The sequence below is a fragment of the Vanessa atalanta genome, chromosome 22 (genome assembly GCF_905147765.1).
Source record: "Vanessa atalanta chromosome 22, ilVanAtal1.2, whole genome shotgun sequence".
NCBI classification, from domain to species: Eukaryota; Metazoa; Arthropoda; class Insecta; order Lepidoptera; family Nymphalidae; genus Vanessa; species Vanessa atalanta.
Window position 1 is genome coordinate 8,336,396 of NC_061892.1, and position 27,113 is coordinate 8,363,508.

The following is a 27,113-nucleotide window of genomic DNA, read 5'->3' on the forward strand; positions in this document are numbered from 1 at the left end:
GAACGCAAATGAATTCTTGTGTTTGTAATTTATCTCGTGGTCGGCTATGAAGGGAAGCATCGTGAGGAAACCTGCATGCGGCGGACGAGAATCTGCCACGAGTATCCACCAAAGTGGGGCTCGGATGAACATAGCTCGCAAGCACCATAGATCATTGTAGAGGCCGATCATTTTAGGCGAGTGCAAACACTTTATCTCTCACTTTATAACCACTACCTTCAATAATAAAAATAAAATCTTTTTCAAAACTTTACAAAATATCCTATAATAGTAGATGCGAGCAAAGTTATAACAGATTGCATAAATTCTGTGTTCACGAACTCCGTATGTACTTTTGATTTTTAATTTTAAAAATATGGAGAGGGAATATTTTGCGTCGCCTAAAAAAAGGTCGATCTTGAAGTGCAGGCTCAGATTTAAATTTATGCGGCAAAACATTCAGTGTTACAGGTACATCTCGTGGAGCTGGATTTGATAGACTGTGGTATAGACCATGAAATGGACGTGGCGGAAGGCAACGTTGATATTTCACAGTACCCATGGCTCGGGATATTATATTATTCCTTCTGTGTGTATTAGTTTTTTTTTTATTTATATAACTAATAAAAGTCTTTGCTGGACAAAGGGTTCGTCACTTACGACGTATTCTAACATGTGCTACTCTGTTGATTGGGAAATTTATATGGCAGGATTTCTTCCGATGATTTGTTACTGCCAAAATACAAAATCACTATGATATAATGGGCGAGTCGTACCTATCAGACAATTGTGTACATTTAAAAAATTAAAAGGGTATTGCAACGCAATCCTGGTATTGGCTTATAAGTATTATAAATGTGATGATGATTCCTGCCTGACCGATTCTGATCACGTAGACTATTTTCAACCGAGACTGCTATAAAGCGTACAGTTGTAGACGGCCTCGATACCTGCATCCTAGCCCATAGTCCAACGAGGCACTTAATATACATAACTAATTGTTCTTGTGTGTATTCTTTATTTCGATATTCAATCAAGAAGCAATTCTGATAGAGAAACTCCATTTGTTTTAACTTTGTTACGAGGTTAGAATTATTCATACTTCTTAAAAATTGTGAGGGGCATTCTAAAAGATGATCAATATTCTTGGTACCTAAATAATTAGATTAGCTATAGGTAGTAAATTAATTTCTTAGTTTAATGATCTTAGTTGTACCAACAGGATGTCAGGTAGGATTGGTTATCAGGGAATTGGTCGGTTAAAGGTACTCTATTATTCTTAAATATTTTGGTTTACAGATGACAGCGCTGGTGAAGCACGCGCCGTCACAACCGTTGCGCTAATACAAGCTGAGTTTGTGATCGCTTCGGCTGCAGATATTGGACCAATGCCTAAAAAAGATTTTAGGTAATTTTAAAAAGTATTGCAACGTATAAATAAGGAATGCCTGTAATGTACAATTTCAAGAAATTCCCGCGAGTTCATACGCGTGAAATTTATACATATATCCCGTGTCGCGTTAATAACATTAGTTTCTTTACAATGGGACAAGAAATGTATGTACATATAGCCTATTCCAATGGAAAAAGGGAAAAAAGATAAACAAATCTTAGATTTACGTATTTCATGCGATTTACTAATAACTCCGCTATATTGTGCACAACTAACAGTTTATGGTAAATATATCTTTAATTATAATACAACACTTAAATACTTATTTCCACTTTAATTTCACTTCCAAAATTCCGATAACAGTTCCGTCATTTGAAAACCCCTGTTTTACGCAAATGATATCGCGTCAATTAGCTGTAAATTGTTGTTTATTTGGTTTTTTTCCTGTTATGGTTGGACTGGAGTATAAATGATATTTCAGTCATTATCTTAATTAAAAAAGTTATTTTTGAAAATTTTATATCTAAAATTAAATTAGGTACAATGAATATACATGATTCTTCAAATCAATACTTATAATAACATGACGTATTATTGTTGGAAATATATTAAGTTAAATACTCATGTCTATGAATTGCGTACATTTCTTTTTTAATATCAATGTAATATTTATTGTCCAGAAGCAACAGTTTTGTCCTTCTCGGCGATGACTGGCAGCGAGGCGAGCGTCGCGTGCGCAACTATGTTTTGCATCCTGAGTATGGCGAAACTTATAATACTGTCGCTTTAGTGCAGCTTAATACGCCTGTTCGTAGTGGTAAGTGAAGCGTAATTATAAAACTTGTCATGTATTATTATAATTTAAAATTTACATACGTTATTTATCATAGGGGCCACCTTATGGTTTACTTACAGTGCCAACAATCTAGGCATCTAAGATTTCTCGTGCCTGTAGTCACAATGGCCTCACAATAACTCTGCCCTGAATATAAAAATACTAAGGATAGCTGTTTGAGGGAAGATCATGTCAGATGAATGGGTGCTGATTGTCGGGTCCAACATCCAGACTTCGAGCTGTTAGAATTATGCTGCATAAGAAAAATGATAAACTTTAATCGGTCCGACCTGGCATTTGAGCGTAGGACCTCTTGATCTCAGGCCTTATACCTAGCTACTAGGCCATCGAGGCAGTTAATACACATATTATGTATAGTATAATACATACACGTTATAGACTGTAAATATACTGTTGACCGCGAACCTTTTAACTACAGGCACGAAGAAAATAATATCTTTGGTCCCATGGTTGGTGGCGCATTGGCAAGGTACGGATGGTCAAGATTTTTTACGGGGCCGATTTCTATTGGCAATGGTGACCATTTACCATCAGGCCATTCCAACCATCCAACCATCCATTTGATAGTCCACGTACCAATGATTTGCAAGCAAATATTTGGTTCCATAGAAAAATAATTACTAACTGTGTATGTGTTGAAATAAAATTTTATTAACATAAGTATTATTTTTTTTACAGAAAAGATAAGACCATTATGTCCGCCTCCGGATAGATTGAGAAATCCAGATTTTTATGTTGTGAAATTTAAAGATAGTGATGGTAATTTACATTCTTAGACACTAAGATTTTTCATCTTTGTTCCATGATTATCGAGATTTCGTATTTTTTCTAGATTACAACATTCTTCAAAAGCAAGTGATTCCCGTAACATACGTGATGTCAAGTTTGTGTAAGGAGTTTTACGTTCGCGCGAATGTACGTATGCCAACATAAGCTTTGTTTTTGTAGAAGATCTTTTAATGTGTTGTATTTTTCATGGAGTACTTTAGTCGCTTCTCTGTCTATCATGGGCCTAGGATTGACTTAATGTGCCTATCAGTTTGGGTGTACTTTTTTATTATAAAGTCAAATGCATTACGTGCTATCCAAGGCACGGGAGTGTAAACTGATTCAAATTCGGTGCTGCTACTGACATGACATATGAATAATTTGTTATCCCAACCTGGAGATCAGTGAAAAGATTAGAAAGAAAGAAATAAAAATGGAGATCGACCCCAAGGCTTACAATGTACTTGAGTAAGCAAAGAACAAAGAAAGATAAAGACCTCTTATTTGATGACAGTTATACGCAAAGAAGATGCGTCCTCCACACGTGGCGTGCGCGGTGTCGCTGGAGCAGGGCGACGTGTGCGTGTGGCAAGCGGGCGGAGCGCTCGTGGCGCGCGACGTGTGGGGGCGCTGGCAGCTGGTCGGTCATCTCGTATTTTCCATCCCATTTCCTATGTCGAAGACTATTATTATTATTTTAACAAAGCTGCAATCGAAGTTTATTTAAGATTGCTATTAAAGACCTTCGGTCCGAACTTAATAATAATAATGTCGTCCTGACCGGACTTTTTCCACGGCGGCCAATCTCAAAGGAGACCAGCCAACTATTTCTATTTTCGAAAGTTATATATTTGTAAGAAATAACTAACATATTTATCAAAAAAGTTATTGACGACCATAGCTATTAAAAGTAGAAAAACGTGCTCTTCATCCAATCAGATTCTTACGAATTTACGAAAATTACCACACCGTTTATTTAAAACTATACTTAAGGTCTGGCTGTAAGCAAATTATTTATACATGGTAGGAAATATCTACCAAAAGGGCCCCAAATTCATGGGTGCCCAAAGGCCCCAGGATAGCTTGAGACGGCTCTGGATGGAACGGCAAATCCGATACGACCGGAAAGAGTTCAGGCACAGAATCAAAAGCTCTACGTGCTTTTCGAGGCGCGGAGGTTACACACTTTCAACCTCTGGGCTGTTACTGAAACTGATTCGATAGAAAAACCCGATAACTTTTGACTACTAAAACGGGCTACTAAACATATTCCGAGGTCCTGGGTTCAAAAACATAGGACCTCGGAATCCACGGCATTCTACCTAGCCACTAGACCAACGTCAAATCCGATTTTACGATACGTTGGGTCGGAGCGCTGAGCGGGTATCAGACGCACCTAGCGACCTCGACGTGCTGCAGCTCGGGCTGGGCGTGCGCGGGCCGGGCTGCGGCGCGCCGTCGCGCTACCTCGACATGATGAGCTACTACCCGTGGGTGGAGAACAGCCTCGACAAGTTCCGAAGGGTCAGCATCTCTAAGATATCGAAGCAGAAATATATCTTGCGAGGTAGGAGCCGTATTTTACTTTTGGAATTTAAGTAAAAATCTACTGTGGGCAGCAAAAATGTTGAATTAGAGCTGAGCCACTCTCGTAGCCGTACCGGTTGCATCTTTACATACATTTTAATCTTGTATATTGACGATATAAAAATTGTCGTAGAAGCTCCTTTAAACGAATTTTTATATGATTTGATTTGCATAGAATAGCGATCTATTTGTGTATTTTGAAGCACTATACATAGTACATGCGTACGTGTTAGCCTATAATTATAAACATTTTATGATTTTACCTTGTCAAATTTTGATTCAAAAGCATCTCAAGCCTCCTTGAATAAACTACACTGTGATTTTAATTATTTTATTAATCAAAATATAAATATTTAACTAATATTAAAATTATGAGTAAGTTTGGACAGCTAAAAAAATTTCCAATTTATTTCAGCCGGAAGTCATGCGTATCAGAGATTCGGTAATTGTGACGAGGGAGAAAAAACCAACCTGCTTTACCGTGAAATGATAGCGCTAAGAACCGACAATAATCAGTACCAATTTTTGACGTATAATGTGAGTATACGACACAGAGAAAGTGAAAGAGAACCGTTTGAGTTGGTATGTGAGGCGCAGAGACTAACCAAAAGAGTGTTAAACGTGAGCGTGGGGGATAAAGGGGATGAGGAAGACCTAAAAAGACCTGGATATAGTGTGAGAGGGATAGGAGAGAGATGGATGTGAACGATCAGATGACTAATAATAGGTGAGAATGGAAGGACAAGACATGCTGTATTGACATACACTCATCATTTATCCTGTAGTCTATTTCAATGGTAGGAGGAGTAAAGATATATCAACTTTGACCTCGTGGAGACATGACATCATTGGTCTGGATACAAAATAAAAATTGTGGGTTTGATTTTATTTGTCGTTTAAAAAAAGTTGTCGTTAAAAAGGTACATTGGCAATATAAATATTTTACACGAAAAAATATAAACATATTCTTCGTAACATTCTCTGATTTTGTGTACAAATTAAAAATGTACACAACATTCACAAATTTTAATTTGTTAACTAATTTTAAAATTGTAATCGTGTTGATTAATAAAGATATAACATTCAAGAGGTATTTGCAGGGTATAATATTGTCTATTAACAAATTGCAATATATATATAAGGAAAATCAATTAACATAACTAAAACAAACAACATTCAAACAAGTTATATAAAACGGCGCAAGAGCGGAGAGATAATAATTATACTCGAGCGCGTCCCTATTTCGACTCTTTAATTTTCTTTAATTAAATACTTGCAATGTATACTTATAGTTACTTTCTATTAAAAAAAACCGGTAATTAAGTTAAACAAAGGCTTATGTTTAGTCTGTGGAGATGAAGTAACATATTCTATACATATAATAAAATTGTTGTTGAGTGTCTGTTTGTAATAATAAAATAATCTTTTTACTAAATGCATATGTATATACCAAAATGTCATTTATATTGTTTGTCTGTCTGTTTGTTCCGGTAAATCTCTGGAACGGCTAGACCGCTGACGGGACTTTTACTGACAGAAAGCTGATGTAATAAGGAGTAACTTAGGCTACAACAATAACTGCGGGCACAGCTAGTATATTTATAAATGAACTAATAAATATATGTATCTTTATCAATTAGTAGTAAGAAACTTTCGCACTAAGAGTTCCGTTTCGGTAGGAAATTGTACTTACATGCCGAGTGTTCGGCTTGGCCTTTATTGGTAGACTTGAAATTGTATCACACCCAAAGACATTGGTTCTGTAAAAAAAATAGGTGTCCCCTATGCTCGTAATTACACTGTATCATTAAACTTTTTAAAACTTATAACAAAATATGTTCAGTTTTCGATGTACGACTCCGTGGAGTTCTCGTGCCTGACAATGGAGTTGCTGAATGCATCCGCCGTCTCCGAGATGAGGATCAAGCATCTCTGTACGAGGGAGTCTAAGGGGCCACCTTGCTATAGTTACAAAGGTACTGATAACAAAATAAAACTACAATTCAAAATTGATTTTGATACGATTTATTGTGAGCAATCAATTAATATCGCCATATTGTTATTATTATTCCTCATACTTTGTATTGTTATATTTAAAAAACGGTTTATTAGCAGCCCGTATATGTCCCACTGCTGGGATAAAGGCCTCCTCTCCCTTTGAGGAGAAGTTTTGGAGCATATTCCACCACGCTGCTCCAATGTGGGTTGGCGGAATGCACATGTGGCAGAATTTCGTTGAAATTAGACACATGCAGGTTTCCTCACGATGTTTTTCTTCACCGCCGAGCACGAGATGAATTATAAACACAAATTAAGCACATGAAAATTCAGTGGTGCCTGCCTGGGTTTGAACCCGAAATCATCGGTTAAGATGCACGCGTTCTAACCACTGGGCCATCTCGGCTCAAAAAACGGTTTAATATATCTAATATCGACAAGCGTGTCACCAAAATCACGTACGTGCCAACAACGGTACCTATAAAATTTCAACTCAATCGAAATAATGCTAGACGCGAATTCAAAGGTTATGAAACGAGCATTTATTTTAAATAATAATAAAAGTATAGGTACCCAAATAAATCACTTCTAGATATTTACATTTTCTTCTATTTCAGGATCCGTCTTCGAAATCTCAGTGTACCTCATGTTCTCCGACACATGCCGCTTCGAGATGTACGCGTGGGGCTGGAAGAAGAACATGACGCTTATCGATATCCAGCATTGGAAGTGGGAAGAGGGCACCTACTACGACGATTTCACCTTGCAGCCGGTGGAGTATCGCGGCCCGATGCACGAGACGGAGTTCGGCTTCGAGCCAGTGGACAGCGAGATGTGGGTGCCGGACTACGACTCGTGGACCACGAGCGACATACCCGACCCCATGTGCACCACCACCACGAGGCGCAAAAAAGGAGGTATAACCCTTCAGATTTATATGGACATAGCGAACATGACTATCGGACCTTTCCTGCTTTGTTTTCCTATATAATTATTGTAAACGGAAATATTGGTCTTTTAAAAAACATTTATTCATGAAGATGAATATATTGCAATTGTCTATTATTTAATTAATATATTTGCCTCACTCGCAAAAAATTTTTTCAGAGGATGAAACCCCCCCACCAGAAGAAAACGTAGCAGTAGCCGGCGGCCATGGCGATACTGGCGTTAAAGATTTGCGTAGCACGAGAGAACCGAGCTACAAGTATTTAGAATTCATGACTGGCCAACCTAATCCTGTACCCAGGTATACACCCAGGAGAACGTCAGAGCCGGGGTCTACCGACGGATATTCAAGTTCGACGGTTGAAGGATTTTTTTCGACGACCATAATATAAGTTTTCGTTTTTCTCAAAATAAGTTTTGAATACAGTCTGCTCATTGCATTGTCCCAAAGGGCAGATGGTGCACGCGGACCGTTTATAGCGAAGCAACAAAAGCGAATACAAAATTAAAAGCGAATGTAAATTTCGGGAGTGTGTGTAGTAATTAAAAATTTGTTAAGAACGCTTATAAGGATGTTATTTTTCTAGAAATAAAATGAAGTTTGAAGCTCAATATTGTGCATTTAGCTTAGTTTTAATTCCTTTTTTTCTCAAAAATAATATAGAATGTTATAATTTTTTTATTAATAGGTTCATTCTATATAAGAGGCAATCTCTTCGTTTTTGTGTTTGCAGAAAAAACTTACAACTATTTTTTATGGGCAAAAACAACGAATATTTTGAAAACATGCATTATAAAAAATAATTTGTCAATTATATCAGTAATTAGATATATATAGTTTCAATAATTTCTATCTCTAAAGAGACTTAACTTTTATACACTATTTTTTATTTAAGTCCCTTCAAGAAAAACCGTTAAAACGGTTAGTCCGGTATAAACGCTCTTAATACGTCAACAAAATTAAGCCCTCGTTTCGCTTCGACTTGTTGGTACTTGGATAGTAAGTAGCATGCTCTTATACTGTTAAATCTATATCTAAATTTGAACTGCGATTCAGAAACTGAAGATTAGTAATCAAGTGTCAATAACGTTATTATAATATGAATATGCCATCAGATTTATATATTTATATGTAATATTTAGGCGGACGGGCAAATGGGCCACCTGATTGTAAATGGTCACCACCGCGTATAGATATGCTGTAAGTAGATAATTAGCATTCCTTACATCGCACCAATCCGGTACCAACTTTGGAAGCTAAGATGTTATGTCTTACGCCTGTAGTTACACACTCACTTGTCAAATCGGAACACAATAGCTGTTTAGCGGTGGAATATCTGATGAATGGGTGGTACCTATCTAGGTGGACTTGTACCCAACCCTACTACTAAGTAATACTATTATAATTGTAAGCAACGCGATCGACAAGAAAGTCAGTATAATAATAAAACATTTTAACTTTGCCGCTCTGAAGTCGCAGCAAGCAGCGATTATCGAGTTTTATATCTAGTTTCCGTCCTTTTGTGAGGGGTAGTAAGCGGTAGGTGTTAGGTGCCCTTTTCAGTACCTTGATGTATATATAACCGATAACAGCAATATGTCGTCCTCGCTTTTAAAAAAAGTACCTCATTGTCTATTTTCTATATTATATTTATCTATATAGATTATTATCGGTATTTATGTATTAACGCCATCGCAGCAAAAAATAGGCAGGTTAAGTTTTATTAATTTTTTTTTTTTTACAAATTTATTTTAAAAAATCCTAGCCTAGCCTAGATATTGGCGATATTATTATCGGTATTTACGTACTAACACCATCGCAGCAAAAAATAGGCAGGTTAAGTTTTATTAACTTTTTTTTTTTTACAAATTTATTTAACAAAAACCTATCCTGTAATTTATTAGATATTGGCGCATTCAAAGATTTTTTTTTGCCGCGGTGGCGTTTATACGCTAGTACCTTTTTATCTTTGTTATATATATATATCGGAGCGTGGTTACTTTGGTTGTTGATTTGGATAATTAATGAATCGAGTAGTTGGCAATAATGTTTGATGGCTGATTTACTTATAAGAGCGGGTCACCCCGAATGGAGTTGTAAGCGTCATGGCAACGCGAGTCGTTATGTTTTGACAAGCTTCTCGAATGCGATGGTTGCTTGCAAACCCATTTGCTCTTAATCGAGATGAATTATTGTAATCCTTTGATATTTTTGTGGTGTACGATTATTGAATCAATGAATACAGTGATTAGACGATATTAAATACCTTTTATTTTATGAATATCTTCATTGCACGCCCACATAGTCTTCCAAATGTCGGATCAATCCCCGAACCCAACTGTTCGGCATCCTGCTTCTCCGACATATATTTGTCAAGTATTTCAATGAATTGACATAATGAAAAAAAATCCATTATTTATGACATAATATTGATATAATCTCAAAAAAATATAAACGCTACAGATACATAATTACATACATAGCTTAAAATTCATAATACTCATACATTTTTAATAATACATTATTGTAATGTATTTATATCATTAAAAGTTTATAAAAAAAAACTGTAGTCTTATTTCAGTAAAATTATATAATAATTAATAAGATTTATTTTGTAGATATGTCTTAATACTTATTCGTATAATCCTTATATAAATGGCAATGTCCTGGCTGACTATCAACTACCAATGCTCACTTTTGATATAAATTTATATAAAATTATTTGTATATATAGAAAAATCTGGGTAATCTGGTAAAAAATCTGGGTTTACTGTGAGTTTTTACTGCATATTTTTATGTGTCAATTTTCATGGCAACCGGTATAGAAATTGATATGTAGTGCATAATTTATGTGTGTGTGTGTTCGTGTGTGTAGTCGATTAAAAAGTCTTGGTTATTTTATCTCAAATAATTATACACTACAAATTTTACTCCTGGATTGAGTATTCAATAGAATTGTCAGTGTTGATTGTAACTAGTTAATTTGTACCAGTTTAATTTTTAATATATATAGTTTTTTGTGACTTGTTTGTGCTGGTCGGGCACGGATTATTTTAAAAATTTTTACAATGCATATTTGGTTTATAACTTCTGCTGATTGTAATATTGATCGTGTTGATTGTAACTGAATGGTTGTAACCGTTAGGTTTAATACATTTTTAAATACTGATTGTAAAATAATTTTTACTCAGGAGTAAATGACATCATCGATTTAGTCAGAATTTTTCATTCATATTCGACATTTGGAGGAAATATCACTTATTGCATATAACAAAATATGTATCTTTAAATATTGAATAACAAAAAAAATAGGAAGTCCTTACTAAACATATTACATAGAACCTTTAGTGTTTGCGTACATAGCACCGCTACAGACTTTCTAATAACACTAACAAGCATAACACTCTGCGTTTACTATTAGCTCACTTCAAGAAAAGTGATTTGGCTATCGAGTATCGCAAACTTATAAACACCAGCCAATTTAAAATGAAGTTGATTTTTTATATGATTTCCATTAATCTTCCGTCTTATTCTATATTATTTATCCTAATATAAACTATACTAATTTGTAAGTTATTTTTTGGAAATTAAATATCACTTTATAGTCGATTCCAATGGAGGGAGACAAGATAAATAAACATTTTTGACATTCAATTGACATGACATATTGGTCGAGATAAAATAATCTATAGTATTTATTATTAAAGGAACTTTATATGTCATTTTATATAGATATATTAATCGATAACTGTTTGTATTGCTTATGAAAAACATGACATTAAAGTTTGTTTATCGTTACTTCTCCTGCCATTGAAATGTACATAAATTGTGCAGAACAATGTTTAGTACAATTTTTTATATATAACCCCTGTCCACACAATGTACAACATTGTTGGCTTCCCTCTGTCGCCCAGCTTTAGTCTTGAACGGTGGAAGTTGCCAAAAATCATCAATGTTCATTTTTTTGTCACCCTGCAAATAATTTAAAGCACATTTATATTTAAAATCAATGTTAATTGAACTCTCAATAAGTAACTTGTAAACATCCCAATGTTGGGCTAGTCTTCTTTTGAGGAGAAGGTTTTTGATACTTATTTCAGCATACTGATCCATTTCGCACATGGAGTTTTATTCACAATATTTTCCTTAACCGTCGAGTAAGAGATGACATTAAAAATGTTGCTTGTCCGGGTTTCAACACGCAATTTAGGTGTTATATTAATTTAGAAGCTAAATTGATAGTTAAACATTTGAAAAACAAAAAAAAAAAACAGATGACACATTCAATTGACCTCAAAAGAAATTTTAAATACTACTTTATAATAAAGTATTCACGAACAGATTAGCTTTTTTAATTGTATATCCACAAAACTAACCTCCATCTCCATATTGATGGCGTCCTCTGGCGCCAAAATAATAAACGGCGTTGATTCAAAGCTAAACGCCAAACCGAAGTAAGAATATTTCTTCACTTCTTCCATAAACGTTTCCCACGAATACAGCTTATTCGGATCGCTGCCTAACTCTCTTATCTGCTTGGAAAGGATATCATAATAATATTCCAGCAATTCATCGTAATGTTTGGATCTCAATTCTTGTTCCGTGCACGCGGCAATTACAAACGACATATCAAGAACAGGACTGGCACATCTGGTTAGCTGGAAGTCAATTAATTTCGCGTCAATCGGACCACCGTCTTGGTACTTGTATAGGAAATTATTGGTCCAACAATCGCCATGCGAAATGACACCGTTCGTTTTGTCCCTGACTGCCCTTATCATGTCTTCGTAAGTTTCCGGTACAGCGAATTCTTTAATTTTCTCCTCGTATATTGAATTTGGGTATTCTTTCTCGACCGCATCAATAGCAATGCCGCATACCCTGTGCCAAAATTTTCGGTACCAATTCCAGAGTCTAGGATCGTAGTAGGTTTCAAAGATAGCATCGCTCAGTCTATTGAATGTCTCCGGTTCTTGATCTCTCAAAGCAAACGAGAGTGCGTGGTATTTGGCTAACGCTTTGAAAGTGACTTTGCAATGATCTAAATCTATACCTTCTTGACGTACAGCGCTACCGAAATTCTCCAAACCAGCGTCTTCGAGGCATATAACTCCATTCAGGCCATCGGTGTCGGCCAAAAATAGCTTCGTGTAGTTTGTAAAGGGATCTGTGACATTTTTCTTTGATTGAAACTTGAGCAAAGTTGGAAGAACTTTTTGATAAAAATTGATTTCATTCTGAAAGAATTCCTCGCTTCTATATGTTAATCGTCTGCAAGCATTTTTGGGGATGTTCTTCAAAATCACTTGTACGTGGTATGGGTTACCTTCGGAGTTGCCGTGGATTCGAATTCGAATTAATTCGCTCAAGTAGGAGTCTCCTTTGCCCGTGTCACTTACATACTGGAAATGAAAAAATAAATTATACGTGTGATAGTTTTCGAATGATCATAAAATTTTTGGGCCGAATTTATATTACACGTGAATTTAAATCGAAATTCGCGCGCGATCATTGATTAGTGAAACTAATTGTTTAATAAAACTAAGTAATATGGATTTAATAAATAATCTTCTGACCGAAAAAAAGCTGACGTGATTGCACCTGATCCCACTCCACGCAATGCACGAAGCAAATAGCAGTCTTATTGAACTATGTGAGAAGTGAAAACGTGATTTTTTTTTATGAAGCTGGTAAGCAGACGTGCAATTACACCACTCAATGGTAAGTAGACCCCATCGCCTATAGAGATTGACACCACCATCTTTGGAAACCAAGATGTTGTCCCTTGTGCGTGTAGTTATAATGGCTCACACACTCAAATCAAATCTGAACATGGCGGTAGACTATCTGATGAGTGAGAGGCACCTACCCAGACGGGCTTGCACGAAGCCAACACCAACTATATCTACGCAAAGGCATGTGCCCAAGATATGTATCTGTGCGCCGTAATATCTCTGCACAGATGGCCAAATAGATATTGGCCTCCATGATCAAAATTCGATCAAAGGCTCATTATAATAGAAGGTTATTATGTCTTGTGGCGGGAATGACTATTTTGTTAAAATTATTAATTAATTTTAATTTAATATTAAGTTTAAAGAAAGCATGACAGTGTATCAGTACTGTATTTTATCTATAAATACCTTTGAAGTAGTTGGTTTATAAAATTAGAAGTAGTAGTCAGTATATAATATTATATACTTCTGATTTTTCACTTTTTATAAAGATAAAATTAAAAACCGATACAAATCATTACCATGTAGAATGGTGCTTGAGCATAGTTATGATATAAAACACTGATAATGCAAGGAGGGCAATAAATCACTACTTATATGGAGTGTCAATGTACTTGGCATTCACATACCTTTCCCAAGTACAAAATATAAACTTGCTATTCACAATTTCTGTCCTAACTCATATAATTATTATATTTATATGTTGTTTGATATGGTATTTTATATTCACTTTTATAAAAAAATGTTATGATAATGGCAAGGCGACTTTTTTTAAATTTGCCAGACAGCGGTTTAATCTTCATTGAAATTGTATATCAAATATCGTTCATTAAGAAAAAAAAAAAAAAATTATTTTCATATTTAAAATATAATATGTTCTTAATCATATCTATTATTACTTATTCCATGTATTTAATTTGCAAAATGTATTTTTTATGTTGAGCCACCTTAACAAGCCAGACAACCGTATCTTGAAATATTTGGCTTAAGAAAAGAGTATTCTCCAAGTATGATTGTTTGGGTATGACAATGAACATGAATTATAAAGTAGAAATGGTGATATGATGGTTCGCTTGTTTTTTTAAGGTTGAGGAAAGCGGTTCTACGAGAATAATTGTAATCTAATTATAAAACAGGCTGTGGTTGCCAAAGTGACCATAATAGATTTTATATACTAAATAATATGAATAAAAGCTTTTTATTACCTCCCAGTGAGTAAAAACAACATCAGTGTGGAACCATTCAGAGAGTGCTTTGGTCAACATATCATTAGTGAGCGCTGGAGACACATGCAACAAGGACGTAAAATCATCCTTCTCCATAGTGCAATCCTGAATTTTCTATAAACAAATATAATTTTATATAATGTATATTTATATATTTAAAGTATAAAAAGGAATATGCTGTATTTTTAAGCTATTTCTATGTACAATTTTAAATTTATTTAATTAGAAGTTACGTATTTTATTGATTTTAAATTGTTTTTTGTAGAATAATATAGGTATAAGAAAATTATAAATTGCATTAAAATTGTATTTTATTTATTTACTTACTTCGTATAGATGAGCAATATTAAATATATTTGTTTACTTCAGAATTATCACAGTCAGAGCGCCTTGTTATAATATTTACAATAATAAACTAAAAATGTAAGTAGATTATTTTGAAACCCACTTTTAATGATTTAAGTGAGGCGACAAGTTTAATTTTGACATTTCAAACCAAGTACCAACAGTATAACACTAAATACGACCACGTCAAATTTGACTACGAAGACGACTTCCACCGGATATTGAGGTTGAGAATTATTTATTTTGCCTGATATTTTTACATAATACAATTAAAATGATTTTAATTAATTTAGTTACTGAAATATTTGAATCAGTTAAGGTTTTTAAATTAATTTCTACCGTGATATTTTTTCGCTGGCAAAAAATTTCATGTTTCAGATTTGACATCTGAAGATTCTGAAGTTTTGACGATATAGAGTTGCCAATGATTAAAACTATTCACTTTGAAAAAAGTTTCGATAAATAGATTACAATTAGTAGGTAATCTATTAATTACAATGAAACTAAGTGTCTACACGAATAGTATACAATTACTTAGTTTAATATTTAAGATAACAAGTTATTTATGCCTAGATAATTAGAAAACTAGGGGACTTGTTCTAAGTATATTATTTATTATATTGGCCTATTCTGATATTAAAACTTCTTATATTATTGCAAAAAAATCGGCAAGGAGTGGAAAAATTGTGGATGTTAGTAATTGATTAATTTGACATGTTACATAATTAGCTAAAAAAGGTATGATCCTCACAATGGTGCTTAACTAATTAAAATAAATAATATAATACTACGTAATATTAACTAAATAAAGTTAAACAAAAAGCTAATAAAAAAAACAAAAGCTTAAAGCACTTAAACTAAAATTAACAATAATTGAAATATAATAAACTGTAGAAGTCGTATTTATTTATTATACCGATATAAAGGTGTAACATAAATAATTTTAAGTTTACAATCTCTTATAGCAGAGTTGTTAATTAATTTATAAAGACTAATAATTTTGGAGTAAGGTTTACCTTATCAATGCTACTGATACTATTCATGAGAAATGAGATAATCTCAGCGTTTCCATAGTAAGATATATCTATATAAGTATAATATATTTTATTCATATATCGTTAGAAATCATCAATCAAACGTAACTACAGTGCTGAGACTATAAAGAACATAAGAAGTAAATCCTTACGGGCCTTCCGTTGCCACAATCAACCTCTTGTACTAAAAAATAAGACTGTCTATGAAAGAGATTTATTTTTAAATTAGACCCTAAATAGTTGTCATAAGGTTCAAAATGAAAGCATGTATTAATATCAGCAGTAAAATGATATACGTTTTTGAAAAGGAGATGAAGCTAGTCAGAATAGCTGGGAGGTGTGAATCAAGAATTTTACGCGCCAAAAAAAATCACCGCAATCTTGACGGAACGTTGAACCGTGTACGTCTTTTAAGATTTGAATAGAGACAATCATAGGCTCACTTTAAAAACTTCTAATTTATCGCGTATTGTGTATTATATTTATGCAGTACTTATTATATAAATATATCTATTATTCTATTATCATACCTTTCTATTATTCAGAGAATAAAAATAGATGAATGGTCCCTAAATAGTAACACAACTGGTAATTTAAGAAAATTATCGATAAAGACAAGATTTTTTATTTTTGCAATATCAGACGAGCTACTTGTCACATATTAGTAATTGGTAGGTAGCCTTGCCCTCAAACACTGGCACTGCATGCATTCTACTGCGCTGTCAATCAGTCGATCTTTTATCTTAAGTAGGTAACATACAGCATTTAAGCTCACATGGAATACAGCACTAAATATTGAATTTTATCGGAAGATACACTAATATGTGAGACATTAGTATTTCCACTATCTGTTTATCGGCAGTTCTTAATTACTTCTTTACGTAGTACCAACTTATCCAGGTAGTAGTAGTAGTAGGTTGTTGCAATCATTAAAAGATATTTTAATAAATAAGTAAAGAATATATTGTATATTGAATAACATTTTATAACCGAATTACTAGGTACGTTAAATTCCGGTTTTCAATCTCACAAATCAGAATTGTATTATTATTTTTATTAATTTAAAAAACGAATATTGAACCTATATCCAATTTAAAAGTATAAATGAATGTAGGTTTAATTTATTTCGTGAAACCATTATATTTTGGATAAAATTCCAATTAATCAGCTCGGCTCAACAGCGTGCGGCCTGTTACTTTTTACTACCTTTATTTAATTTGTAAAAGAAATACAATCTATAAATTAATGAAATATAAATATGACTGGATGCTGTCAAATACATTATATTCGTGGATAGGACAAGATTCAATGTTCAGAGTACAATATGACATAATAGTGGGAGTATTTTTTTAACGCTGTGTCAACCTTCAGGAATTTATCCGATCCCTTGGGAGGAAGCGGGTCATGTTATTTTTACCTTCTAAAACAATTCCTATCGTCTATACGTCTTCGATACAGATCGGATAGGCAGCGGGATTGTGTCGATATAATTGCTTCCTTATGACCTTACCCGGGCTATGCTACACTCGTGGCTCTACCCTTATCAGACCTGACGCGTCCACGATCCCAGAGTGACGCTCTATCTTTTAGCCCCGAGTGTCGGTGTTGTGGAACGGCCGCAATGATGTTTTCGTTATCTTTGCCGAGCGGAGTGCTCTTTACCGTTCTCACTTCTTCATATTCTTCTGAATCATGATGGCAAAGGCTCTCTCAGCGATTCCCTTGCCGAAACCATTTCTCACAGGTGAGGTGTCGTCCGACCTCGCGGACAAGGATCAGTCTATCGCCGTTACAGGTCTTCAGCGGTATAATAATCGATAAAATGTTGGTAGAACTTTTTTTATCAGGTAGCTATTTCAAACTTGGGCAGGTGTTATACCTAAAAACCTATCTTAATTTCTGTACTCCAGGCAAATCATATTCATAATTTTAATGATGATCGGTTGAGTAGACATTATGAATGAATTCATTGGCGCATCCATAGTGTTAGTTAGTGCTTGCTGTCTATTACCTGCCTATTTATAATTAAAGGATTATTATTATCTATTCAAACTGTATTTTGTGTTGACATTAATTCGAATAATTTTATAATAATTTTTTATTTTGGTTATATCTAACTCCTTATTGGTGCGTTTCCAATAATACGTATGGTTGGAAATTTCGGTTTTTGCAACTACTTAGAAAGTTGCTTTATCATGTAGCATTCATTTCATGAATTCATCATTTTACAAAATTAAATTAAATAAAAAATGATCCGGCAAAATTCCGGCAAGAATCCAGCAGTTCTCTATTCCTACTGGAATTAAATTACAGAGGTAACAAAAGTTGCCAATATTCTTTTAGTGTAGACACAGTTTAACATTTATTGAAGTATCAAACTACAAACGATCACTAATTGCAAACGGTCTAGAAATAATTGAATCTGGTCTCTGTTCAATTCAGTCTAGATATTGGCAATTGCGTGTACGAATGCTAGGATTGTATGAGATAACCATTTAAGCTTGGCCAATTTAAACATAGAGATTGTATAAGATTGAAGATTTTTTAAATAATCTTACTAAAATAGGTAAACGAACAAATTTTGAACATTTATGGACATTTTTGTTTGTATTTTGAGTCGACTTTTATCAATATCGTATTAACAATAATTGTAATTTTGATACTAGCTTAGATACTTTTTGCGATTCAACGGGGAAATGCTGCTAGCAATCTTGCCACCATTCCACGTGTCAAGATTTATACAGTAACTATTTTTAATTCATATTTGTATATATATTTAAGCACTTGATGTTATCAATGCTTAGATACTTATCTAATATATTTTTTTTATATTTATAATGTATTTTATGTACTTTACAGCTTTATATGGCAATTTAGATGATTTTATTTTTACTTTTTGAACGTAATTGTAGGCAAATATTTGTCTCATTATGATCCCGAGAAATTCGATATTCGTTCGCTAAAATTATCAAATTCAACTTTCCTCTTCCCTTGTATTTTAACAACTTAATCTCAATTGATATTTACGACATAACGACCATTAAAGTAGTAGCTATAAGGCTGATTGTGCTGCAAAATTTAATTTGCGCGTATTGAGTTCAGTGTCCCGACGAATTTGTACGAATCTGTCCCATTTTCACCTGCTCGTTGACACCTCCGCTCGTTCCGTACGTTCATTTATAATTCATTCATTCACTCACGACCTGAGTCGGCAACCGAGTTTAAACCCCATTGGAGATACGTCTATAATGCTACTAAATTGTAAATGACCATCCCGACTTTGAGTGAACTTCGAATTTCGGGTGTTTAAATTATTCATCTTAAATTGGCTGCGTGCCATGCGGGTGTGGTTTCATGAATAATTTAGCGTTTAGAAGCGTTAAAGGAGCTGTTTGATAACATTTAATTTTATTTCCACGTGATTTCAGTAGTAACGGTCTTGTTCATAGGTTCAATGCAATAGCTTCGGCTTGTAAACGAGGAATTGAAAATATATTTTCACAGCTAAGGATTTTATAGTCATACTTATTTTTCTTAAACTCGCTTTAATAACTGTATGTGTTAGTAGTTAAATATCTTCTCTTCTGTAAAAGACGACGTTTAGATATTCGTTACGTTACTCTACTGCTATTGAAATTCAACATTTTACAAAATGAATGGTTTCGATTTTTGGAATTTGAATCCGAGCTCTTTGGTTAAGATCTATGCGTTCGATCAACATTGAACTGGCCATTCAGTGTTTTTAACATCCGAACAACTATTCGTTTATTAATTTTTATTTAACTTATTGATTTTATATTTCAAGTGTATCGAAGCAGTATTGGTTTTATATAATTAAAATGCAAAACAAAATACGCTAGTAGATACACGTTATCTTTTCGCGTTTACGCACTTTGTATCAAAATCAATTATACTTTATTCAAGTAGGCTTTTACAAGCACTTTTGAATCGTCATTTAACAAACTATATTAAGTAAAGCTAGCAAAGGTTTGGAATGTAGATTCTACAGCGAAGAACCAACAAGAAACTCAGTAGTTACTCTTTTTCAGCATCTAAAAATACAGTAATGTTAGTTAAATACAATTATATATGTATGTTATATATCCTGCCTGGAAGTCAACAACCATTAACTCCATATTTTTTTTATCATCTATATAATCTCGTATCGAATAATATGCCTTCTTTACCAATGTATTTTTTACAAATGATCTGAATTTATGAAACGGCATTATTTATATACCAGATGTGACAGAACACAATAAATATTTAATGATCCTTGACAGATGATGCGATATACTAAAATATCACACATTATACAAACACACACATATGCTTAGATCTACGTGCATAATTAACAAACATACACACCTCAATTTCTGGATAATTTACTGCTTATTTAGAGTTAGTATGTAGACACGTATTACACACGTGCGAAGTCGGGATAGATAGCAAGTTTGTATTATAAAGCTAGGAACTTGCACGTGCTAATCTCAGAAACAAATCAAATTTGAATTTTTTTACGTTAGATATATAGATTCTATTTGGCTAATATTGTCGAATGTTAGATGCTTATTATAAATAAGTTATATATACAATGTACTACTTGACTTCACGTTACGATCTTTAAGTCATAGAATCTGACAAACTATATGAAACAGGCACGTAATCCAAAATTAGCGCGTCCGTTTGGGATTAAACTTTGATTTATTTCTGAATACTATTGAGCTTTCGTGTACTTTGTCTATGATTATAATTCATTTCGTGTTCGGAGGTGAAGGAAAATGTCGTTAGAAAACATGCACGTGCCATACATGTGTATCCACCAACCCACTAGAATAGCTTGGTGGACTAAACACAAACCTTTTCAAGGAGAGAGGGCATAATGTGGGTGCTAAGTTCTTGATCCGTAGTACCCTGCTATTTTTTTAAAATTAAATCGTATTGAAGTTTGACCAGGTTAGGTGCTTATTTAACCATAATGCTCCAATGTGGATTGGTGCACACATTTGTGACAGATTTTCATTTACCTTATGCTGGTTTCAGGCACATCAAAATGTTTGTGGTGCTTGCCCGGATTATACCCACAATCGTTAATTTAGATTCAAGTGTTCTTAACACTAAGTTTGATCTTGACTCTTAATCTTAAGCAATACAAACAAAAATAATTTAAATAAACATTGTTCGTATAATTAATTCAAAGATGTTATTTATAGCAGGATTGTCATCAACAAGATATACCAGAATCGGATTAAACAATGGACCACAAATAAGACATTTACTGGGGAACGGCACAAAGCCAGGCAACTAGGCATTGTCTTCCATTGTCCGATTACTTAACACGACCTACGAAATGATGACCATTGTTAGGGTGACCATGATGTTTAAGTTTGGGATTTATAAAGATCCTTTTAATATTTATTCAGAGGTGTAAATAATTATGTTACTTATAACATCCCTGATGATGATAATGATTTTTTTTTTTTTTTTTAATCTGTTTCTTTTATTTAGAGGGTTTGTTCTATACAGTAGAATATGCCACCCGCATAGTAGCTATTACAAAATATTACATTCTACGTTTACAACCTTTATGAACCATCTTGTATAGCATCTTAGCCTCAACTGAATTTGGTGAGGCTAAGATACTATTGCAAGATGCAAAATCAAAAAAATAAGGTAAAGCAGCTTCAATTTGCTTCCTCTCTGCTTCGTTCCGTACACATTCCAGCAATATGTGATATACATCTTCTATGATTCCGCACTCGCTACAGTTAGGAGATGGAACCTTCTTCATGAGGAAAGCAAAACTATTCAGAGGGATGTGTCCGGATCGAAGCCTCATTGAAGTTATTACGTCACTCCTGCTCATATTGGAATTCTCAAACCAAGGTTTCTGCAGTAGACATGGTTGGACTGTTCTGTACCAGATACCTTTGGTTCGCGACCTTTCGTTAAAATATTCTGACCAAAGATTGAAACAGTATTGTTTGGCTAAATATAAATTTTCGGAGCAACTTGGTAAATAATTTATAACGTAACCATCAACAATAGCTTCTTTTGCTAGTTTGTCAACAATTTCATTGCCAGTAATTCCAATATGAGCTGGGATCCATTGCAGTTTTACATTAATATTTACCTTGTGAAAATCCTTTAAAAGGTTTAAAATAACAAAGGCTATTGGAATTCCATTATAACCCCAGGAGCACCTTTTTATGTGTTGAAGTGCGCTTTTCGAGTCACTTAAAATTACGAAGTTTTTACCTCCGAGAGACTTAATATACGACAGACATTCAGCTATAGCGATAAGTTCAGCAGACATGATAGGAATATTTAGGCCTAACTTTAATTTAATGGAACTTCCAATTTGAGGATCGAAAAACGCTATTCCTTCATCTTCACCTTTTTTTGATGCATCCGTAAAAATTATATGGTAATTATCATATTTATCATTAATAAATTTACTACAAATTAATTTCATATCACCAGTATTACACTTTTTCTTTGACTTAACTATTACAGGTATATCATGCATAATTACCGATTCTAAATCTATGTAATTGACCCATGTATCTAAATTATATATTTCAGGCTTGCTTGCAGAATATATGTTATAAGAGTTAAAGATTCTATAAATGTTTACTAATAACGGTAACTTTTTAGATCTCCAATAATAATTTTGACAATTTGCATTAAGTTCTACAATATTAGTGTACACTGGACTTTGATTAAGTGCTATACTTTTAAATAAAAATTTGCTTCCTAAATACATTCTACGTATATGCAACGGTACCAGACACAGCTCGCTTTCCATCACATGAATGGCGGTGCTCTTAACAAATCCACCAATCAAACGCATTGCCATATTTTGAACACGATCGAGTTTAATGAGATGAGTTTTAGCAGCATTGTCGTAAAGAAAACATGCGTAATCTGTCCTGCTTCTAATTATACTTATAAACAAACGTCTAAGGTGTTTGGGGTGAATTCCCCAATTTGAGCCAGCTAAAATTTTAAATAAATTAATGAACTTTTGTGTTTTTTCTATTACACTATTTATGTGTATAGCCCATCTCAATGACTTATCTAGCCAGACACCTAAATATTTAACGCTTTCCACAACCTCCAATAATACGCCAAAAATGTTCAATCTAACTGTATTTCTTCGAATATTTCGTTTAAAAATGCAAACTTTACTTTTCCTGGGAGAAATTTCTAATCCAATATCTAAGAAGGTTTTACTTAAATAGTTTAATGCCGTTTGTAGATGTCCAACGCTCTCCGAAATTTGATTTGTTACGTAAATCGCAAAATCATCTGCGTATTGAGATACATATACATTGTTTATATTTTTACAAATATGTATAGTAATGATGTTAAATAATAACGGAGACAAGGGATCTCCTTGAGCTAATCCTTTACTAGTAGAACGACAAATATAAAAATTATCTCCAGTTATTTTTAAATATCTTTCACTTAAATATGACCATAAATATGCACACACTTTAGACCCAACAGAAAATTTATCTAAAATAGTCAGTAAGGCTGTAATTTCTACATTATTATACGCGTTATCGATGTCAATGAAACAGCCAACCGTTGGACTTTTATTCGTAAAACCGATTTGTATCCTTGAGACTATCGTAACTAAGCTATCTAAAGCAGATTTTCCTTTTCTAAAGCCCACTGTATCTTGAGAAAATAAATTATTATGTTCGAAAAACCATTCTAATCTAATTTTTAGCATATTATGAAAAATTTTGCATATACAGGACATCATCGAAATTGGCCTTAAAGACGACAAGGAATGAGGATCTCTTCCTGGTTTAGGAATAGCTACGATATTGATTTCTCTCCACTGCCTCGGAACAAATTCATGCGTAAAAAACAAGTTATATAAACGTAACAGAATTATTTTGCCATTAAAAGAAATATGCTTAATTGCTTAATATGAAATATTGTCCAGGCCAGGAGAGGTGTCTTTTGATCGTATACATTTTAATAATTCTGAAAGAGTAAATTCAACTTCTAATTCGGGATTATCTGAAGTAAATGTGGGTTGCAATGGACGTGCGTAATCTGGCGTTATACTATTTAAAACTAGTGTCGCCCTCTCTTTGTCAATGCCATGCTTAGGAGATTTAAATCCCTTAAACCACCTCATTTTATCCCACATTTCGACTGACGTACTAACTTGGTTTATCGAAGTACAAAAACCTTTAAAGTCGACATCTTTTGCTTGACGCATCAACCGCTGTGACTGAGCTATTTTTTCTTTAAGAAGGTCAAAATTTTGGGAGATAGGATTACGACGGAATGCGCTTAACGCTAATCTGCGTTCGGCAACGGATTTTGACAAATTTGGATTCCAATATTTTTTTGGCGAAAACTTACTATCCGGATTTTGATTTAATTTAATGTATGGTATATGGAGTTCTGCTGCTATATTTAAAAAATCTACAAAAGTATCATAGTCCCTTTGAAGATCATTGGAAAAATTATAACTGTTAAACAAAGAGTTTAGGCAATTTGTGTACGATAACCAATCGGCCCGTTTATAATTTCTACGTAAAGAAAATTTTGAATTAGTAATAAAATTAAATGAAACTTTTATGATTAAATGATCGCTACCTAAAGACTCATTAAGAACAGTCCAATCTAATTTTTGCGCTATATCACAGGACGTAGTAGTTATATCTGGAGAACTTTGTCGTACCTGATCATTTACTACAGCTATTCTAGTCACGGAGCCATTATTTATCGCAATAAAATTACTATTGATTATTGAATTATATATTTGAGTTCCTCTTGTGTCTGTTTTGCATGACCAATTTGTATGATGTCCGTTAAAATCCCCAAGTATAATAGTTTTACTGTCGTAAAAGGAAAATATGTAATCCCAATCACTTTGGCTTGTTCTGATTACCGATGTACAATATACACCTATTAAGTTTTCTATATCGTAGCAATTGCCAAGTTTTATTTGAATAACATATATTCCTTGGGTCAAGTTACTGTTGTTCATAGTATTCAGCATATGCGACTTGATCGATTTATGAGTTAAAACTGCTAATCCACCATAACCGTCATTCCTATCAACCCTAAATATATTGTAATTACTTATCTTAATAACTTCGTTCTCTTCTAACCACGTTTCAAATAGTACAGCAATGTGAACTTTTTCTAGTGATAATAGATTTTCCAAGGCAATCAATTTTGATTTCAAGCTTCGGCAGTTCCACTGTATAATATTTACTTTAATTTTATTTTTATCCATTATTACCTATAAATTGTAATATATTTCTAAGCCACAAACAATCCGAAAAACACTCCACAATATTCAAAATTAAAAATTCTATACCTAATTTCAACACTCTCTTTACTTTTTCGTGTAAAGAAATTTTATTTAAAAATATTACGTTTTTAATTCTATCTATTAATTCTTTTAATGTTATCTTACCACTTTTATTAGTGTCCTTAATGTTAGTACTATCGTGACTTGTTTCACCTTCATTGGTATCGGCAACAGACTCTTTATCCGATGGTACACTCCAGTTAAATTCCGATGAACGATCATACTTCTGACGCTTTCTTTTCTTTTTTTTATAACGTGTCGTTGTTTTTCCTGACTGAATGTCTTCTTCCTCAGTATGGATATTTTCTTCAACAATACCTGTCTCTATTATTGGTTTTTGAGTGCCGAAAATTGTTCCGATGTTCGATTGCGTATTATCATAATTAATTATTTGAGCAGCTGTTTTTAGCTTTTGATCAGAGTCCGGAGGAACGTATACCTCAAGCGCTTTTCTATAAGTACAATTGTATTCAGCCATAATTTCTCGTAACTTTTTTTCTTTAATATACATCGGACATAACTTTGACAAAGCCATGTGCCTTCCTTTGCAGTTTGCGCATTTAAATACATTTGTATCGCAATTAGGATGCGAATCTCCACATTTTGGGCATATCACTTTTGGTGAAGAACATCTTTTTGCATAATGTCCTAATTTCCAGCATCGCGAACATTGAGACACAGGAAAGACGTATGGCTCCACATCAATTTTAAGTCCATCTACGGTAATACATTTAGGTAAAAAGGACCCTTTAAAACACAAGCGAACAGCTTCGCTTGCCACCCATAAAGCTTCACGGTCCTTTCCTCGGCGGTTAAGTCGACGCACAGATACCAAATTATCTGGCCCTTCATATTTAATATTTGTGTAGATTTCATCCTCAGACAAATCCAGGTCGACAGATTTAATGATCCCGTAAGTGTAACTTACTTCTAATGGCCTATGAAATTTCCAACCGATTCTCCCAAACTCTTCGCATTTTATAAAACTTTCCATACTCTCTTCATTTTGAAATTCCACTCTTATCTTATATGGATGTAAATATTTTATGCGTACTACATGTTGAATACCATTTTCTTTAAAAAGTTTGGCCAATCCAAATTGTTTGGGTAATTTATTTTCACAAGAAACGTAAACTTCAAATTTATCTTTCCTTAGTCTCTTCTCCTTCCTGTTTTGTACTATATCCCATTCTGATTCTTCTTCCAGTAATTCAGAATCTTCTCTTGCCCTCTTTGAATTCATAGTATCCCTTTCTTTATTTCCTTCCTCACATATATACTGCTCCTCACAAGTTAAAATGTTATAGGTCTCTTCTATTTCGATATTATTATCCATCATGTTTCAAAACGCATAAAAAGTTTTATTCATAACAACGTATCGCCGGGTCGGCATTACCTGCGCGACCCGCGCGCGCACGGCGTTGTCGCCTTATCGGCGATGTAGTAAACAACTTGCTTAAAGACAAATTAACGCGACCGCTTCGCACGAATACCGCCACGAGAATCCGATGATAATGATAATCTCCTGAAAAATATTAGCCTGACAATTCTCAATGAAGATTAGCTAAATGCACAGACGTTATTATATTGCTCAAGTGTGGGCGAAAATACAGTGATATCCCCACTCTCATAATCTGATGGGACAGTTTGACACTTACGACCGCAATTTGGAGACTACTAGTTTTCGAGGCCCGGAGAGTTGACACAACAGAACTTTCCAGTTTCGTCTGACCCGAGGTTTAAGCCCAGGATCTCGAGGTATGTAGCTTTGAGAGGTATTCGCTTTTATAATATTATTATAATAGCGAATCAGTATATTTATCTGTAGGTTTATCGTTCTTTCACCCGTTACCGGTCGACGTGATTTTTTATACATATATAGTAGATCGGAGAG

At 33.9% G+C, this 27,113-nt stretch overlaps 2 protein-coding genes across 2 annotated transcripts; one reads left to right on the top strand and one right to left on the bottom strand.

Moving 5' to 3' along the window:
• Positions 1 to 46: 46 nt before the first annotated feature.
• LOC125072608 lies at positions 47 to 27,113 on the top strand. The gene is made up of 14 exons (XM_047683239.1): positions 47 to 61; positions 451 to 568; positions 1,279 to 1,387; positions 2,053 to 2,189; positions 2,907 to 2,981; positions 3,061 to 3,143; positions 3,511 to 3,636; positions 4,416 to 4,572; positions 4,999 to 5,120; positions 6,427 to 6,559; positions 7,199 to 7,498; positions 7,689 to 7,822; positions 8,194 to 8,196; positions 27,102 to 27,113. The coding sequence occupies exons 1-14, from the start codon at positions 47 to 49 to the stop codon at positions 27,102 to 27,104; spliced, it is 1,515 nt and encodes a 504-aa protein (XP_047539195.1). The 3' UTR covers positions 27,105 to 27,113.
• On the bottom strand, positions 11,293 to 14,977 carry LOC125072759. Its single transcript, XM_047683442.1, has 4 exons — positions 14,819 to 14,977; positions 14,471 to 14,605; positions 11,907 to 12,932; positions 11,293 to 11,502 (listed from the first exon to the last, which is right to left on the bottom strand). Exons 2-4 carry the CDS (start codon positions 14,585 to 14,587, stop codon positions 11,386 to 11,388), a joined length of 1,260 nt encoding a protein of 419 aa, XP_047539398.1. The 5' UTR covers positions 14,588 to 14,605; positions 14,819 to 14,977; the 3' UTR covers positions 11,293 to 11,385.